A 14937-nucleotide genomic window follows, 5' to 3' on the forward strand; every position below is an offset into this window, starting at 1 on the left:
CTGTGTCAATTGCTCGTCTGCTAGCTACAGGATTTGATGCTTCTACAGAGTTCGTACAGAAACACAACAGAAAACGCAAAACATTTCATGATGAAGTGAGCACTGGTAAACCTAATCATCCAGGGGACCAGGATGCCCAACTCCATTTCAAACAAACAATCGTTTTTTTTAATCGTTGACACCATAAGCAGTGAACTTAACACCAGATTTGACAATCTGAGGCAGATTTCAGAGAAATTTAGTTTCATTCTGCAAATGAATGAAATGCCAAAGGAGGATTTAGAAGAGTCCGCAAGGTGCTAGGCTGCCACATTGCGGGATGTGTTGAAAGACATAATTCAAGAAGTCTGTAGTGCAAGCGGTCTTCTGTATGAGTGCAAAACCGCAATTGAAAAACTGAACTTTATACTTGAGAGAAACCTTGAATCGGTATTCCTAAATTTGGTTGTTGCATTAAGAGTGTTCCTTACTATGCCTGTCACAGTGGCCTCTGCAGAGAGGACTTTCAGTAAACTGAAACTCATAAAGAATTATCTGCGATCTACAATGGACCAAGACCAATTAGCGCATCTGGCAGTCATATCAATAGAGCACAAAGCTGCACAATCCATACCCTTTTTAGACAAATGGGCAAGCATGAAATCAAGACATGGAATTTAATCGTGAGATGCCCTATAAATATATTACCATGTTCTTTTTTGCCCTCCCAGCCATGTAAAGAATGAGGTTTTGTCTAGATAGTGTATATAAGACTGGTTAAAATTGCAGCTCTGCAGCAATAAGTTATTCTATTTGTGTGCTTAGAAGCTTGTTGCAGTGTTCAGCCACTTTGATATGTTTGATATTTCTTTATTTTTATTGCATTCTACTGAAAATAGGAAGGAAAATTGTTAAGTATAAGATTTTTGTAATGGTGGGAGTGTTTACTCTTGAATAAAAAGACAATGAATGATATTTTTGTGTGAGACTCTTGTATACTGTTTGCATTAACACATAAAGTAGCCTACTGTTGTATAATAGCAATGAATCTAATTTCTCTAAAAATATAAATTCTTTTATTTTCTTATAAAAATCCCCAAGTAAAAAAAAAAAAAAAAAACATTAATCTGAAAGGAGGGGCCCATAATTCTGTCTTGCATACCCGCCCCCCTCCCCCCCCCCGCCCCAAACTGTTCATGGCGCCCCTGACTTCATCTGTTTTATTCTGCACCTGTACATCTTGTGTATATGTGTATATCAATTATATAAACATATTTTTCATATTTTTGAAGTAGCCTACATTCAAAAGGTTTGTAACATTTAGTATGGTTAGGGTTAGGCTAAAGGCCCCACAGGGTAAAAGGCTCCTTTGATTTGATTTTCTCCTAAAACACTAAATAGCAGCAACAACTACCAGAACACTTTCCTAAACACCTGTTTTCACTATGCACTATTCCATGACATCTTTGTGTGTGGCCTCTAATTTTTAATCTTTTTTAAAATGTTGCAAATTTTTGTATTGAAAATCCCTGAAACTAATACATATTATTTTGAGCCAAAATACTTATTTATCATTTTCAGTTTTGTAAGGTTTTTTAATAGCTGTCCAACAAGTGAAAGGATGGTATTTGGGGTAAAAAAATAAATTAAAAAAAATCTGTTGCAGTTGCTGAAGGCCCCTATAAAACACATTGTTATAATATATAATATAGGGGAGGGAAAAAAAATCTGTTATTATTTCTTTTCACACAAATTATCTTGCTCCATCAACATTCAAATAAAAAGAAATACAGAAATAAGCTAATTTTCCTTAAGGTGTGCCTTTAGCCCCGTTGTACCCTATATATTGTGAAACCATCCCTTTTTATTTCACATAATTTGTATATTTATGTGAAAGTCTGATTAGGTTTTCAGTCTGAGTCATTTTGAATTTGATCCAAGTTGCATTCTACCCTTTTGAAAACCTTATTAGTTAAAACTGAATAAATGAATGAATGACAATTTTAATTTCTTTCTCACACACACACATTGGTGCGGCTATCCTTATGAGGACTCTCCATAGACATAATGATTTTTATGCTGTACGAATTATAGATTCTATCCCCTAACCCTACTACTAAACCTAACCCTCAGAGAAAACGTTCTGCATTTTTACATTTTCAAAAAAACATAGTTTAGTATGTTTTTTAAGCGATTATAATTATGGGGACACTAGAAATGTCCTCATAAACCACATTTATAGCATAATACCCTTGTAATTACCAGTTTGTAACCTAAAAAAAAAATCCTGGTAAACCACCCAAACCCGCCCACACACACACACACCAACTGAAAACATGGTTTGTAACAAGTTTATTTCCTCCTCACTTAAAATTAAAAACAGAGAGAAAACAAATAATAACAATAATAAAGGCTAAAACCAAAGACCTTAGGGAGCCAAGGAGAAAAAGCAAGCAATATCAATACAGAAATGCACATTTCATCATAGTGGAACCTGATAAAAGAAAGGTATACCTGCATCAATAACTTAAAAACAATTAAGAAAATAAACATTTTATTTATTCATCCATTTAAAAAACAAACAAAAAAGAGCCATTCTCTACCTGTCCTGGTGTGTATTTTGCCTTAATGCCAGCATTAAGTAATGGGGTGAGAAGAAGAAAAAAATACTAATGGGGGCCAGCAAGGGTATTTCTTTGATACACAGCATAAGACACACCTAGAAAGGGGAGGGGAGCTCTGCAGGGAGAATGTACACAGAATAATTAAAGACTGTTTTGTTGACTCTGGTTTGGTCAAGTTCTCGTTCTCTAACATCTTCAATATATCCAGACCCCAATAACCTCCTTGTACACGGTCTCTGACCATTGGGTGGTATAAATTCCCATTCCAACTATATAAAGCTTTGACATTCAACGAAACCAAGAATCGTTTTTCCTCAATTCTCAGACAACTTGAACTTGCTTTCTATAAATAAGCTCTCTTTTGTGTACATTTGTGTATATTTGGTTTAAGCTAGAGGTAGGCCATACCTTCTGACTGCAGCATCTCAAAATAAAAACAAACTTGGCCCTTAAATTCTTGTTATTGGCTGTGGTATAAACAACAAATCAACGAGATGAGGAAATTATGCTAAACATTGACTGTGTTCAAAATGAAATTCGTAAGAGACCAATTTATACAGGTCTTACCATTTTGCTACCATTTATGGTGTATTGTTATGATGTCATTCATTTATGAGCTTTATGTTTGTACACAGAGTGAATTTTTCTAGCAATTGATTTCTATCCTCATTCCTTCCCCAAACATATTTCTGTTTATCAGCAATTTTCTCTCAACAAAATGTTCTGTCTTACCATCCTAAAACACTGACAGAGTTGTACATGCCCTAAAAACCTGTATATGAGCATCTCATCAAGACATAAGCACTTGCAAATTACAATGACAGATGTTAAACATAAAATCATTTTAAATCTGTCCAGAAAGGACTTACAGTACGTTTTATAAACATTACTGTCATTTATTATGGTATTTATTCTTTGGGTCTCACTTCTGAGTGGAAATTGTTTAAAACTTCCATTTATTTAAGTCATACCTGGTTTATATTAATAAATTGCTTTGTTTGAAATGACAAAAAACTGCATACATTAACCTGTTTTTTTTTTTTTTTTTTTTGCTTTAGGGAGTCAATGTTGAAATCTAATTGAAATCCCAAACACAGAAAAGTAGGTAAAATATGTGGGTGGCAAAAAATGTGATATTTGGCAAAGCAAAACTTTCTCCATTTTAGAGAATTCATTTAAATGATTGAAAAAGTATTCATTTAGGAAACTCCAAAGTGAACAGAATATGCAGCAAAACACTGTGAAAAGCCTGCCTACATTTCTGCCAAGACATGAAGACAACTTAAACAAGAAAAACATTAATGAAAGAAAAAGCAGAGTGACTGAAACAAGCTAAAATGTAGGGTGAAAACTGAATCTCTGCCTCATTCCGCTCAGAATAACACTGACCTCAAAATTCACTTCCTGTTGCTTGGTTCACTTTTAAAGCATGTTTAAACTGCTTGTAACAGGAAGAGAGTGGAAGACAGAGAACATGGAGAAGGATGGTATACAAAAAGACCTCCTTATCCACAACATCAGCAGCCTCTTTCTAGATTTTTCTTTTACTAAAAAGTTTTTAGACATCAAAAAACATGTTCTACTCTACAGCACAAATCTACCTAGCAATGTTTACTGCTGTAGTTTATTCTACGGAAGCACAAGGACAGACAGTTATATATAGAGAGAGAAAATTCAAATACAAAAAGGTAAACATCCTGACTTTCACACAACATCTGAATAAAATAATTCAAAAATGCCTGTTCATTACAATAGGGCTAAACAATAAAATAAGATGCCTTGCATAGGGGGGACAAGAGCAAACATAGGCAGGTAGGAAAACCATGCATACCAAAAGGCCATATGGGGACTTAAACTGAATGTATCACATAGTGCAAACATCCCAAGAAGAAACAAGGGACTAAATCAAAAGCAAATTAATCTTTGACTCACATCAATGCCCAGCCCAACCCACCCAGCCCCTTCACCAGGCTAAAAGAGGGACCACTGTTACCCCTGCCTAACCCAGACATCCCACCCGAAAATCCCCACCGGAGTGGACTTTGGTCTGTCCTGTGAAAAACGAGGCATCAGGAGATGAGATTGCCGTGGTGATGGAGGTCTTATGACACTATCCCTGCCCGCTTTGGTAAATGCCGCTAGCGCATCTTGTGATCGTCAGTGTTGGCCATGTTTGAGCCAGGGCTGGGGTCCTGCTGTCGCCTGGGCTGGGTCATCACACACATATACACAATCACACAAGTGAGTGCGTGCACAAACACCCACACACCAACAAACAAACCAAGACAGAGACATTATGCAGTTAAAATGGTTGTTCTGTGCTTGAGTTGTTGTATCTAATAAGTTAGTAAGTTAAATTAAGCAAAACATGATTACTCAAGCTACAGATATGATATGATATGAGCAAAGAAATACTGTCCATTTATTTAAGGGACAGTTCACTCAAATTTTAAATTCTTTAATTCTTTACTCACCCTCCAGTTATTACAGCTCTTTATGACTTTCTTTCTTCCATAGAACATGTTAGGAGATGTTAGACAGACTGTTAGTCTCAGCTGCCATTCACTATCATTGTACTGAAAAAAGATGCTATGAAAGTGAAGGGTGAAAGAGGCTAACATTCTGCCTAAAATCTCCTTATGTGGTTCACGGAACACAAATGGTCTAAGTGGTTTGGAACAACATGATGGTAAGTAAATGATGACAGTATTTTTGTTTTTAGAAGAACTGTTCCTTTAAAAGGAATGTTCTGCATTAAATTCGAGTTAAGCTCAATCAACAGCATTTGTGGAATAATTTTGATTATCACAAAAAATTATTTTGACTTGTCCCTTATTTTTATATATATATTTAAAAAAGTAAAAGTTGCAGGTACAGTAACGCACTTGTAATAGAAGTGAATGGGGCCAGTCCATAAACATTACAATAAACACTGTTTCAAATGTATGGCCACAAGACTAAAACATTATTTATACTATCATGATTTTAGTGTAATTACATCACTTAATAACCTTATATGTGTTATGTTATATCTAATATTACAACTTATTTACCATATAACAACATAATGCCAGTAAACCTTGTAATCTGGTAAACGCAGTAATGCAGGTAAATCCTTAATTTTATTACAGTAAAATCATGTTAACACTAACACATAATGTGGCCATACATTTGAAAGTGTGTATTTGAACATTTATGGACTAGCTCCATTTACTTCCATTGTAAATGCCTTCCTGTAACTGCCTTACTGTAACTTTAAATAAACAAGAGACGAGTCAAATTTATTATTATTATTTTTCTGGTAATCAACATTATACCACAAATGCCGTCGATTGAGCTTAACTTGTATTTAACATGAAACATTCCTTTAAATGTTTAGCTTTACTACACATGCAATTGCTCTTCATGTCCAGCAGAGGGCAGCAGAGAACAAATTCAGTTTAGACTAAAAATTGAGCTTCTTTTTATGGTGGAGGTGGCAGACAGTCATTAGTCAGGAGGGGGGGGGGAGTCTTCAAATCACTGGCCTTAAAAATAAAGATATGACTGATGGCCTTGTCACAGATACATATGTTTATGTGCCTATGTCTAAATCTTGCCCTGACATAGATGTCTGAGAACAGATAGGCCAGACGGACAGACAGACAGGCAGACAGTGAGGGAAAGATAGACGAGGAGGCAGACATGGTGTATCTCACATAGTGTGAGGTCATCATCATGTAACTGGTGATAATAGCACGCTCTAAACCTAGAACTACACAAGGCTGTTTTTATTCGACCCCGACGCTTGGGAATCACGTCTTTAAGCATACGCATTAACAGCTGAAACTGTAATAGCTGTGTTACAACACAAAGCATTCTGGTAGGCTGTCTGTAAACGTAAATAATAACTGTTTAAACAGTGAACAGCAGAAAGTGAACATATTTTTCTGGCGACACGTTGCCAGCAATGCATCTTTAAATCAAGCTCATGAATGCAGTGGAACAATGTAGATCAGACATTATGCTATAAATAATCAAAAGTTGTGCAAAACAAGAGCACGAATCAAAGCACGCCTCCATGTCTCTAAGTCGGCTGCAAAAAAAGAACAAAACATGTTTATGTTCGGTCTGTGGTATTTATGCTTTGAAAAAGCGTGTTTGTGTGTGGATGGGAGCAGGCAGCATCGATCATATGGAGCCCAGCTGAAGCACTCTCCTGTACCACAAGTCAATAGTGCTTAGATTTTGCTGGGCAGACAGCGCTGCTAATGAAAAAGATCAATACTAATGATATATTAATACTTTCACTGCCCCAACATCACTCATGCTCTAATCCCACCTGCAGTAAAGTCTTGGGTTTTAATGAAAAATGGCCTATCTATTTTTCATCCATCTCTTTACCATCTATCATGGAGAGGGCCATTACACTCTTGGATATCTTTCAGCTTGGATTTGCCTCCCTGGACACACACATACACACAGTGGCAGAACCACATAGTCATACTACACATTACAACACCATTTGAAAGAGGACAAATAAGTGTGTACACATAGGACACACAGAAATATTCTCCCTTTCTCTCTCGCTCTCTTACAGTCACTTAGGGAAGACCAGGGCTAGCTGTCAAACGGGGAAATTGTCACAAAGGCTATATCTCAATAACGATAAAACTTTGAGTCAAAAGTCCGGTTGTGCAAGTGAGTGTTTTCTCTAACAGAGGTTTGTTTCAAACCCTTTTAAATTACAATCATTTTTTTGAATTCACAATTCATGCATGAGTGCATTTGCATCTGCTTCATGCATTTTCTATGCAGAAACTGACTTTGAAAAATAAACCTACCTTGAGAAATATTCACTGGAGTAAAAACTGTGACAACTAGCCCTGGTTTCACCTATACCAAAATTTTATCTCAGGCCATGAGTGATTTAGAAATCTCAAGTTGTTTTCTTTCCCTTTCAAAACTACCCTGGCCCACTTTCCCAGAAAACACCAGTTTTCTATTTCTATTGTCTCTGTAGTTGTCATTGGAACAATGAGGCTGTCCATCTTGAATGCTCCAGACTGCTATTGTGTTGGTTTTATTGAATTACAGTTGATGGAGTTTAAGATTTGGCCACTGAGACCAAATCTATGCGACCATCGAATGTTACGTGAAGGATTCAAACTCAAATATTATTCTGTATCCAAAATAAAGCCGACAGAACCATGTAGCATGCATGTGAGGAGCAGCACATTTGAAAACAAGCTCAGAAGTACGGTCAGACTGCACACTGCTGGGATGAGAAAGCATGAATTATAGAATAATTATAGGGTTTCATTTCTCCACCACTCACAGTGACTTTGAGCTTTGAGGGAAAAACACTTGGCCCGTGAGTCACAGATCGCCTGACTGCGATGAGTAAGAAATTTGATTTTCATAAGCGGCAAGATCTGTTTAAAAAAGAGACCTTGGCGTGATTGATTTTGGAATAGAGGAAGTCGAGTGTGTAAAGGAGCTCCTGAGGGTGTAGATTAGGGGAGAGGAATATAAAGGCGGTGGTTCATAATGGGAATCTTTCTGGTCATGTGTTGCCAAGCTGTGCCTGAGAGCTCCCGGAGGGCTTTGCGGTGGGTAGGAGGGGCAGTAAGGAATCTTGGGATGGAAGTCTGGTCTCCATTACAGAGGTCTGAGCAAAAAGAGTTTGGGGTCTCTCACACTGGTGGGAGTCTTTGTCTTGCTCTCTATTACAATCAACACATTCCCAGAGATGGACAAAGTGTATAACAATGAAAGGAAAAACGCACCTCAAAGTTATTCCTACATATAATAGACATAACTATGCCCTGACGGCATTTTTCCTCCAAAAATTTTAGGCTGATTGTTTTAAGGGGGAGGAGGAGGGGAGGGGGTACTAGACCCTTAATGTTAGCTGAAAACATGATCAAATTAGCCTAACTATTTCATAAAGAAACATGCGTGGGGCATGCGATGTGTAGAACTTTGTAAACAAAGGTCATGGCAATTCTGCAGAAATCTACGGAGCTTTCCATCGATGTGACCTGACCATAACTGAACTATCACTAATTTAAAGAGAAATAAACCAATACACATGTACCCACCAACACAAGTGTGTAGACACAGGAAACACACACACACACACACAAACACACACACAAACACACACACACATGTTGGTGTGGCTAACCTTATGAGTACTCTCCATAGACATAATGATTTTTATACTGTACGTACTATAGATTCTATCCCCTAACCCTACTCCTAAACATAACCCTCACAAAAAACTTTCTGCATTTCTACATTTTCAAAAAAACATCGTTTGTATGTTTTTTAAGTGATTTGAATTATGGGGACACTAGAAATGTCCTCATAAACCACATTTATAACATTATACCCTTGTAATTACCAGTTTGTAACCTAAAACAATTTCTTTGTAAACCACCCAAAACCCGCCCACACACACACACACACACACACACACACACACACACACACACACACACACAAGGAAAACATACAAACTGTAACATGCACATGCGCATGCTCTTGATAAATGTGAAATTCTGACATACACACATACACACACACACACACACACACACACTCACGTATACACATTCACAGACACGGTTTAGTGCATGACACAAGGACAGAGAGAAGCAGAAGAGACAGACCCTGGTCGTTGAAGGCCATCAGTCCCAGATTTTTGATGCCACAGGGTCCTAAAAAACACAATTTGGTTTTCATCTTAGGAGCGCAGTTTAGATTGACTGTAGAATTATTGTATTTTAGGATCTACTATGCAAAGATATTTCATGCACTAAGCCATGAGTAAACAAGTAAAGCACTTACTTAATAGCTTACACACACAAACTCACATAAAGTACATATATGCATGCATAAATAAACAATAGTAATAAGCATACAGTACAAGAACACATGCCCTTCTTCACTTTGCATTTAAACTAAAAGAAATATGATAAACATTTTGCCATCTTGAAAATCAAGGCAGCAGTTCACTAAATAAAAGCCTAAATTGTTGTCTTACCTCCTGAGTTATTAAATGACTGAGCTGTGCCATCGGCATCTGCTAAATGACAAGTGATCAAATCAGTTTTGTCCCAGACAAGCTGTTAAGCTACTTCAAGAGCTCTCAAGAAATCAGGGAAGAGACAGAATGTTGTAAGGTGTCACTTATTTGTTGATTTTCTTTTTTTTTTTTAAAGGTTTACCTGCTTCTACAATACACAGTAACATTTGTAAAGGATATCTTTTTTGAAAGGAGAAAGAAGGCCAATTTCCAGTTACTGTTTCAAAGTCAAAGCATTTTTGGAAATATTAATTTTCATTTTGAGAGCGTTTTTTTTGTAGTTTTTAAAATGCTTTTAGAACCTTGAATGATTACTGGGTGAATTTTACAAAATCTGTCAAAAACAAGTCCAAGTCATATTTCACCAATAATATATTCAGTATATATATATATATATATATATATATATATATATATATATATATATATATATATATATATATATATAAAATTAACAATAATAATAAAAAATAAAACAATTCTTGTTGCACTCTAATCTCTGTCTTGGCTAGTACTTTTCTGATACAATTGAAACTTTGTAATGCAAAGGCATAATGTTACTGTCTCCTTAAGATGAATTGCTTATGTTGTATCCTTCCTCAATTTGTAAGTTGCTTTTGATAAAAGCGTCTGCTAAATGAATAAATGTAAATGTTTGGATGCATTACAATAACGAGAATTTAGGGGGTAAATGTGCTTAATTGTCATGAAAATAATGTCACAATGCAAAAAAATCTAATAACCTAATAACATGCTTCATTTTCTTAATGCAAAATATTATTCCTTACATTTATATTTTAATTTTGGGGTAAAATATGATCTAGACATGTTATTGTGAGATTCATCCTACCACTGACTTTTTTTTATGACCCATCAGAAAAGCTGTTAGAAGATGCCGGAGGCACCACTTGGTCATTCCACTGTTCAGGAGCTACTAAAACACTTCAAAACATCTTATTTTCAGTGAACTGCTCCTTCAAGCATCAAACATTTTGCTATTGGCTGTCAATCAAAATAATGGCAAGAGAAATTGGTTAAAAATTACAATAAGCACATACAGAAGAATCATACATGCACAAGCAGAAAAAACATATACACATACGCACACACATATACAACCATACACACAGACCTACTGAGCTCCATTACAACTAGAACAAAAGAACATATTGGATCTTAAGCATGCACTGACTTACGTAATCTAAAATTCACTGAGCACACACACACACTTACACACATCCTCACTCACTCCAGCTCTCACCTCCAAGTCCTCACGGTGTGAACGATCCCTGTCTTCAAAGTCACGGGTCCTTCTTCGGGCCTCCTCAAAGGCTGCCTGGGCTAGAGCATCTTCATGCTGTATAAACAAACAAAATAGAACAGCAAGCAGTGATAAGCCATTTCTGATATAAATAATTCATGAGAAGCAGATGAGTGCATGAGGTGTTTTCTCTGTACCTGTGCCCTCTCATCATCATACTCCAGACAACCCATCCCATCAAGACGTTGAAGATCAATCCAGCCTCTCCAGATCACACACACTCCATTCAGGATCATAGGAGCCTTCAGGTATACCTGCACACAAAGACCCACACACACTTAGTTATTATGACATACATAGACACCATAATAACAATAGATACTAAAAAGATGGATGGATGGATGGATGGAAGTATCACAAGCCTTAAGTACAAATAATACAGTAACAGTTCTTGGTTCATTTCAAGTCGGACATCACAAAATGAATGACTTGCAGTTCCGAAAGTTTTTCCTTCAATAAAACAAAACAGCTGATAAGAGTCATTCGTTTGAAAGGTAGTGCTGTATGTTTAGCCATGTAGATTCAAAAGAACTGACTTATTAGAGTAATTTGTTCAGGAATCCGGCCACACTGATCGCATTGTATGTTTCACACTGTAAATAAAAAAATAAAAAACGTTTTTTTAAGAGTCATATGTTCAGAATCAGAGTAGACTAGATGTGCTGTGGGTCGCGCTGCTGATTTTGTAGTGCCGTTGTCATAGTATTTAAGCAGGGATAAAATACTAAACCCAATAACGAAATCTCTAATAAGTCCATTTCCTGTGCCCACATCAGCATTTGGAACAGGTGAAATGCCATAACCACCTACTTTACGCTATTAGCCGCATATGAAAACCCGCTCTCAACGTCACACACGGCTGTTCAATGGTCCATTTGAATTGTAAAACACATTGTTAGACTTTCTGTGGCAACAGAAAGTTACTGCTGGGAATGGTCTCTCACTGTGGAAATAGACTTACAGATATATACAAACATAACCATTACAAACTTTTCTGTCTCTTCCTGTCTTGCCTCTTAGCCCAGCCAAGAGCCAAATACTGTAGGGCAGCCTCCAATGTTTGCTTCCTGCGATGAGTGTTTATTTATAGAGGCCAGCGTAGTAGAGAGTAAGGGTACACCGATGCTTTCCTACCAGAGACAGGCAAAGCCTGTCTGAATTTATTTATACTGAGCATGGGCTACGAGTGCACACAGCAGCTTGGGTGAGCACATGATTACATTTGTCTGTGTGTGCAAAATGATGGGGGGAGGGGGGTGGGGGTGGACAAGACAAGGTGGACAAAGAGTGAGAGATGTTGAGAATGTGGCACGGGTTAGCTGGAGAGAAGAAAAAAAAGAGAAAGTGAGAGAGAGGAATAAGGGAGAGACAGGGGTATATACTGTCTGTCTGGCCCCGAGCCATAGGAATATCACATCTCTGCCACTGAGGAATCCAGGCTGAGACAAAAGCGTGCAGTCTGTCGGTCTGTGGGTGCTGTTTATTTCTGTAACTGCAGGAGAGTGCGGTGAACGGGGCCAGCTATAACAGGGATCCCACTCTTTTCAAGGAACAGTTTTCCAGGACATTTCCAGGACATTTTATGTGCCCAACGGGTACGAGAGGTCATGATGTGTATTGTGGTTACTGGATGGTTATTTTTTCTGAATTTCCGTGTTCGACAGCTTAGTTAAATTGTATCATCAAAATGATTTCTAATGAAAAGAATTCATTAAAACTTGATTCAAATAAAATAATATTATCTAAATTTATTTTTAATATTACATTGCATTATATTTAACAAATAAGGTTTTACCAAATCCTCACAGCAAAATTTGAGACAACATTGGAGATATTGTGCTGCACTACAGAACATAACAGATGTGAGATATTTCTTTAATATATTATTATTATAATTATTTAATTACAGTAAACATTTCATTACTATACAGTAGTAAAATATTCTTGTATCTTTTTTCCCACCATTTCATGCTTCCAGTTAAATCAAGCTTTTATATTAAATATATCTCTCTATCATCTACCACACACACAGAGAGCACACTTAATGATCACGAGGCAGTGTTTTCACTGTATGAGCGACCAGCTTCACACATTCATTTTTAAGCTTGTAGCACATGCAGATTACATATTAATTAATTAAATCTTTTGTTCATTTTGTGGTTTAATGGACCCTTTTCACAGACTGTGATGACGCATTTCCACCTTATTTAGCAGCGTTCAGACCGTTGTCGCTTTCTAAATTTTACAACTCAAATATTTTTGTACTTAGCAGTATAGCCATCAAATAAATAAAAAAATCATATTTTGCTCTATATTGATACTTAATCTATTTCAGCAGATGAGCACAGAATGTACATTCTTTGTTTATGACAGTAAACCAATGATGTTGTATCACAACGCGCAGCCGGCAACAGTGACAAAATGATACGTATGTGTGTATTTGACTCCTATCCAGAGTCCTGATCGTAACCATATTTTTTGTACATGTAACAAAAACCATTTTAGCAACAGAGTCAAACTGTTTTATTACACTAAAATATTTTCTAGGACAAATTATTATTTTCCAGGACATTTAGGTATTTTTCTAACTTTCCATGACTTTACCATGACTGGAAAACCGCATTGCAAAATTCCAGGTTTTCCAGGACACGTTGGAACCCTGTATAATCACATACATAAACACACACACATATGCTCAATGTAACACACCAAAACCAATGAGCATCATATAATGTGTAGTTGTAGAGTTTTTAATATAGCAAAGGGTGAATATAATTTACAAATCACTCCTTTTTGTTTTTATTAGCATTTTTCATACTGTCCCAACTTTTTTGGAATTGGGAATGTAGTTTAAATATAGCTCACCATTTTACTATTGAAGAAAAAGATTTACACTTAGGTTTCTGTTTGAATACATATATAAAAGACATTCTGGTCACATTTTCACCAATACATTTCGATTTCTCCAGTCATTTGTGATTATTGGATAAGGACTTTTTTTATATATATATAATTTTAAAGAAATTGCACTCACAGAGAACAATTTCTAGCCAATTAAATATGTTAGAGCTGAGCATATCAAGAAATGTTATATTCACAATATAAATTTTCATGACTTTTTTTATATTTTATTGCTTTCCATGACCTTTTCCGGCCTGGATATTTCCTGATATTTACAGGTTTTCCATGACCGTGAGGACCCTGTACATCTAAACATATGCCTGTTTTAAGAAACCAACCTACAGTATATTGATTAATGTAGAAGAATAGATACAAAAGCTTAAAATATGCCATAAAAATTTATTTGAAATCAAATGAACAATTACCTTAAAACATCTTAAGCACTTAAGAAAATGTACAGTACAGTGACAATTATGCAAGGTGGTTTGGTAATAGTAATTTATACTAAAAGCTGTAATTTGAAGATTGTTAAATGGGCCATATTCTACACTTTTATAGCATCCCACACTCACTAAGCACTTTATTAGGAACACCTACTTATTCATGTGATTATCTAATCAGCCAACCATGTGGCAGCAGTGCAATGCATAAAATAATTCAGATACGGGTCAGGAGCTTCAATTAATATTCACTTCATCCATCAGAACGGGAAAAAATGTGATCTCAGTGATTTCGATCGTAGCATGATTGTAGTTGCCAGATGGGCTGTTTCAGTATTTCTGTTACTGCTGATCTCCTGGGATTTTCATGCACAACTGTCTCTAGAGTTTACACAGAATGGTGCCAAAAACAAAAAACATCCAGTGAGCGGCAGTTCTTCAGACGGAGACACCTTGTTGATGAGAGAGGACAACGGAGAATGGCCAGACTGGTTTGAAAGGCAACAGTAACTCAGATAACCACTCTGTACAACTGCAGTGAGCAGAATAGCATCTCAGAATGCACAACATGTCGAACCTAGAGGTGGATGGGCTACAAAA

The 14937-nt window shown here is 36.5% G+C and overlaps 1 protein-coding gene across 4 annotated transcripts in view; it reads right to left on the reverse strand.

The window, feature by feature from the left end:
* Positions 1–2316: 2316 nt before the first annotated feature.
* The window catches only part of LOC127455971 (core-binding factor subunit beta-like), a 63916-nt gene continuing 51295 nt past the window's right edge, over positions 2317–14937 (reverse strand). Inside the window, exons 4-7 of one of the 4 annotated variants that reach the window (XM_051724203.1) lie at positions 11134–11250; positions 10937–11032; positions 9260–9307; positions 2317–4805 (exon numbers count right to left, since the gene is read on the reverse strand). In XM_051724203.1, the coding sequence (XP_051580163.1) occupies positions 9278–9307; positions 10937–11032; positions 11134–11250 (243 nt within the window). In that variant the 3' untranslated portion in view covers positions 2317–4805; positions 9260–9277. Of the gene's footprint in view, positions 4811–9259; positions 9308–10936; positions 11033–11133; positions 11251–14937 lie in introns of all 4 variants that reach the window. The other 3 variants (XM_051724202.1, XM_051724201.1, XM_051724200.1) reach the window with 3 other exon arrangements.

This window comes from Myxocyprinus asiaticus, chromosome 18 (assembly GCF_019703515.2).
Source record: "Myxocyprinus asiaticus isolate MX2 ecotype Aquarium Trade chromosome 18, UBuf_Myxa_2, whole genome shotgun sequence".
Classification (NCBI taxonomy): Eukaryota; Metazoa; Chordata; class Actinopteri; order Cypriniformes; family Catostomidae; genus Myxocyprinus; species Myxocyprinus asiaticus.